We start from the raw sequence: 5,561 nt of genomic DNA on the forward strand, positions 1-5,561 counted from the left end.
TAATTCAAGCGGAAGATAAGATGATCCAGGATACAAAGTCAGACTAAGTATAAAGGTAAGTTCACAACAAGGGTAATGCAACAGCATATTTTAGTGTGTGTATATACACACACACACACACACTATATCACCTGAAGTTTTCAAGTAAAGATAAAAACTCTAAAAAACAGTACCAGAGAATATCCACACAGCATCATCTTGATTTAGAAATTACTATTCTATTGTCTAAGAGGACAACAAAATAATTATTCTGTTATAAAATTCAGACAACTAATATATTGCTTTTGAGGTATCATCATTTTTTTGTATTTTTTTTTGCATATGTACCTAGTGCCCCAATTAAGATATTTTTAAAACATTTACTGTAATTTAAAGCGAATAATAAATAAATCCCATTAAATAGTTTTTAAAAATAATTTTCTTTAATTTGTCATTAAGACAAGAATTACATTTTTAAACATCTATGAGGTGCTGTAAGCTAGATATTGAAGACTGCATTTAAGATACTTTATTAAAAATGTAAGATGTTAGTAAGTGCCTAGCTACTACACCACAGATAAAACAAGACAAAATATTTTAAAATATTCACTTTTTTCAAAAACAAATATATAGTAAATTGTTTAAGATATATACACGAGAAGTTAACTCGATAAGTCAGCAAAAACACATTGAATGAGACTTTCAAAATACATATATTTAGGAAGAATATGAACAAGATTAGGAATCTAGGAGAAGGGGAAAAGGATTTAAATGTAAGGACTTACACGCCTTACAAATTTAGAGTCTTTTTAAATTTCTTTTGCTTTGGGCACTTCCTGGAGGAGCATCTTTTTTGTTGTTCCATTTTGCAGATAAACTATTACATTCTTTTGACCCATGGAAAGCATGCAGACATAAAATACAGAACTCAAATGCACATGCCTCTCTGCTGCATAGTCCCCGTTTTTTTACCAATTGATATTTAGCAGGATATTGACATCTTGGACAGGGTTTTAGAGCTTCGTCAGTGAACAGAGTTTTAGCAACCTGTAGCAGGAGGAGGGAGAGAAGAGCTACTTAGTTCTTGTAAATGAAAGTTTTCTAAAAACTGAAAGTGAAGTTTCTTAGCCACCTACTTTTACATATTCTTCCTGTCTACAAGTTGAATGGGGAACAGAATTGCATCTCCTGGGTGCAAGTTCAGTGTATGAAGCTGGTGTTTGCATTACAGAAGTTCTGGCTTGAGCTTGAACGGGCCTTAGAGCAGATCTATTGAGAACATTAAGTCTTGTAGCAGCATCTTCAGCATTCAAGAAATATTCCTGTTAGAGTTTATAATTATAAATAAAAGAAAAAAAAACACAAAAGGAAGCACATCAGGGTTTAATTTTATTTAGGATATGCAGCTGGTTTATTGCTTTTTTTGTTTTCCCTCTGCAACAACACATTAGAAAAGGAAATTATGTATAGTTCATGTATTTCCCATTAAAAGTTTATATTTAGTGAGAAAATATATATTTAGGGAGAAAACAAAAAAGAGTCTCCCATGATTGAAAGACTAGTACTCAAACTGTGGACAGTTGAAAAACAATAAAAGCTATTACATTCTCCTGTTAGACACTTTCACATACTGGTGGTGGAACTGTCTCTATCATAGAATCATTTTGGTTGGAAAAGACATTTAAGGTCATCAAGTCCAACCACTAACCATCAGCTACCTATCTGTAGCTTTACAACATATTTCCTCTTTCCTCTGACCTGTCTTCTTTCACACTTGAAAAAAATATTACCTTGGAGACGAACCTTACCCCAGCTTCTTCTTTCAGGTGTTTTATGTACAACTTTCTCCTCTTATCTGCACTTTTATCTTGTATGATGATTTCACGCCAGTTTTTGCTTACTTTCCAAATGCTGGAATAAATGAATGAAAGAAGTTATCCACTTTCACATTTTTGCCAAGTAGTACAGAAGTCATGATAGCAAGACTACCTTTTAAACATTTTTGCATTATTTCATATACTGTTGGTCATTTTACAGACTATTGCTATATACTACAAGAGTTCATTGTATTGTTATGAAACACAGATCTCATGTACTCTTATGCACCACCGTATAGAATAATAGAAGAATCTAGTGAACAACTGCAATATAAATAATACAGCATAACTTTGAATTACAAAATTTAATGTTTCTTCATTCCACATAAGTCACTTACCAAGTTTGTTTCTAAAGTCACATTTTTGTGTGTAGTGTTCTGAAAACATACATGCCTTTATACTTCCACCTATTCTCCCCATTACCTTTGTAACTAACACATGGCACTCAATTTCTTTGAGAAAAGTTACAGTTTCTATTGATTGAAAATTAATCTAGAACATTACTTGAAGTAAAATCCTTTGAGCATCTTTGTGCTTAGAAATAACTGAGAAGAGAAAAAAAAAAAAAATCTAGAAAATATGTTTTGAGTACTATGCATTATTGGGGAACTTTTAACGAGAAGAAATTACTTTCTAGGCTTAAATACATTTTTAATATATTTTAAAATTTATAAATAATGTAATTTAGTTTTAAGTTCACTAATTCCCAAGTTTGGCTTTTTGTTTGTTTTGTTTTTTTAATTCCCACACACAATATATTTTTAGAACTACACAGAAAGAGCCACTTGGTTAATGGTACAAAACCTTTTAATTTCCCCAGAAGCAATAAAATTCTATTGACAACAGCCACTATTCCAGAAGTTATTCTAATTTATTTGCAGAAACACATATTTTCACCTTTTCTGGGGAAAAAAATAAAAAGCAGTAGTACTTACCTGCACAGACTTTCCACTGTCAAAGCATCTAAAACTATAGCAAGAACATGTGTTAAATTTCTGTATTTTAATTCTGTTAAAATATCTAATTTTTCAAGGCCCATTTTCTTGCCAATAAGTCCAGCAAGAACATGTTCTAATGCAAATATTTCTGTTCCATCAATATTCTGCGATATTTGATTTTGGTCTGATCTTTGTCTTTGCAAGCAAATTTCATGAACTATTTTCAGAGCTGGAGTTCTTGAGAGATCTCTGTGACTTACAACTAGGTCTCCACTAGACTGTTCTTCTAAAACTAATGCATGGTCTTCACTGGCAAAGTTTCTTTCTTCTGTTAACATACATGCTGAAGTAGAAGGACTGCTATGATGATCTTCTGTCTCTGACTGTGAGCCTTGTTCCCGAAGAGTGGATAACTTTCTAACTTGTTCAAGTTTTCTTGTCTTTCTTTTATTATCCAGAATTTTGGAACCTTCTTTATGTTTTTGGAAGAACTCTTGGAAAGACCCCTCATGATCAGACAACAAGTCTCCTGATTTGTCCAAATGAAGTGAATTATATCCACTATCTTCAGGTATTGAAAGATCTGGGTAACTTGCCAGCTTAACGGGGGGAGAGTTTATTTCACATAGTTCAAAGTTAAAGCTCTCTACAAGACTGTTGACCGAAGTCAGGAACTTACCCTTGTTGGCCTCAGGTAACACACTGTAAGTAGAAGTCCTAAGCAACCCATCACTAACACTCACAAGGACGCTTTCATTGAATTCATTAGGGTTACTAACAATAACATCCTTACACTGAATTGGAGATAAACATTCTGGTTCTAGCAATAAGGGGTCCTTACATTTGGATTCATCTAGCGTAGAAGTCCTTTGTTGTGAAAAGGAAAGTCTCCTCTTTGGGCAATCAGGATTAGAGTCCCCAGTTTTTGAAGTGCTAGCTGTAAGAGGTTTGTAACTTTTATCTCTTGAAGAATCTAAAGCAGTTTGTGAAAGTTTTTCTTCAGAGCTCAAAACACAAGAGAATACTTTTTTCCTGCTGCTTCCTGAAGAACCAGCTTGTCTTTCACAGCATCCTACAGTTGTGCCAGCTGGAACAGTCTTAGATAAAACCAGTCTCCTGCGTAGTGAGGAGCCTTTTCTACTCACTTTAGGAGTTTCAAAAAAATCTGCACTTCTATTTGTATCTCTCCTTTCTGATAAAGAAATGGAATTCATTTCATTTTCAATAGATGAGACAGGAAAGAGGGCATTTGGATGAATATGCTCAGAATGCTCTTGTAGCAATGATAAACTTGTTGCACTTAGTGCTTCTTTATGTTCTACATCAGAATCTTTTACTGACTCATTGCATCTGCTGTCCAGAAATACTGAAGTGCAACATGTGTCTTTAAAATTCGAGTATTTCAAATTGCTGCTGGGAGATGTTAATCTATTTCTTTTAAGAGTATTGAACATTACTGAATGACTGTCTGACATCTTCTGCTTGGCACTTCGACTTTGTAAATGAAGATACCAGTGTTATTTCTGAAACAAACGATAAAAGTAGTCACCAAAACACCCTCAGATTAGTGAGAAAGCCTTGTGTAAGTCTACCAAGCTCGCAGTCATGACAAAAGCATGTTCATTAGTCTTAGTAACAACAGTGCTTATACATGAACACAAAGATAAATTACAATCAAGTAGATGGTTAGAATGAGTGATTAAAATGGGTAGTACCGGTAAGTGAGGCAACTTAAAACATACAACCAGTTAGCTAATTGATCTGCCAATCCTTATCCAAGGAAAAACACTTCAAATAAGCAACACAGCAACTAGAGTCTCATTTGTGCTGAAATCTGTGACAGAACTCCCTCTCATTCCAATAGGACCTAGATTTTTATTAGCACTGTGTTATTGGTTCATCCAACCATTAACAGTTCAGCCCTCAAGAACTAGCAGAAGCTCTCATAATAGATGAGTTTAGACAAAAGGCATTTTCTCCCTAAGAAAAATGAGAGGATTAATCATGAAGTCACAAGTCCACAGGTGTCACTATTATTTAGATCCCCACAGACCCTGGAGAGAATAAAACTTGACCTCTAGTTACAAAGCAAGCAGTGCATTCTTATCTACCTTAATATTTAAATGTTATTTTGTAAAGAAGCTCTCTGCTTTTGCTCAGGTCTGTGTGTAAACTGAGTGTTCTGAAACTTTACGCTTTAAAGAAATGGATGGACTGACTGTACATCCTCTCACCACATACATAAAAAGAAAGTTTCTTGTAAACTTAGTAAGTATAAAAGCTTTTAAGATCTACTATATATTTTCCTAGGAAAGTTACAAGTGGCTGATGCACCCATTTAAACAAGAGATGTTAGAATACAGACTTACTTTTTTTCCCCACTCATACATGGCAGAGTTTCTCCGCCCTATCCAGAGTGGCAATAGGTTACTGGTTTACACATGCAAGACACATTAACCACATAAAAGATGTCACAAATAATACCAGTATGAGGGCTGTTCTCACAGTTCATATCAACTTTGTGAGACTTTCAAAGTTGGAATCAGCAGCTTTTACTAGGGTATGTTACTGGCTTTCAGAACTGGTATTCTATTATTTCACAGGGACAACGCCATACTATTCATCAATGATCTCGGGTCATTTAATTAGTATTGTTTGACCCATGCTGAAGACACTTTATAAGATCGTTTCAATATAGAAATTGCTTTGTTTTGTTTTCTGCTGTGAGGAGACAGCAACATATAGAAGTTCAAATGGAACAAGATAT

The 5,561-nt window shown here is 34.2% G+C and overlaps 1 protein-coding gene across 1 annotated transcript; it reads right to left on the reverse strand.

Annotated features, from left to right (window-relative positions):
• Nucleotides 1-777: 777 nt before the first annotated feature.
• On the reverse strand, nt 778-4,269 carry FBXO43 (F-box protein 43; the record flags this gene model as incomplete). Its single annotated transcript, XM_082480082.1, has 4 exons — nt 778-1,026; nt 1,116-1,301; nt 1,788-1,890; nt 2,792-4,269. The coding sequence occupies 4 exons, from the start codon at nt 4,267-4,269 to the stop codon at nt 778-780; spliced, it is 2,016 nt and encodes a 671-aa protein (XP_082336208.1).
• Nucleotides 4,270-5,561: the final 1,292 nt, after the last annotated feature.

This window comes from Vanellus vanellus (assembly GCF_965231255.1).
Source record: "Vanellus vanellus genome assembly, chromosome: 2".
In the NCBI taxonomy this organism is placed as follows: Eukaryota; Metazoa; Chordata; class Aves; order Charadriiformes; family Charadriidae; genus Vanellus; species Vanellus vanellus.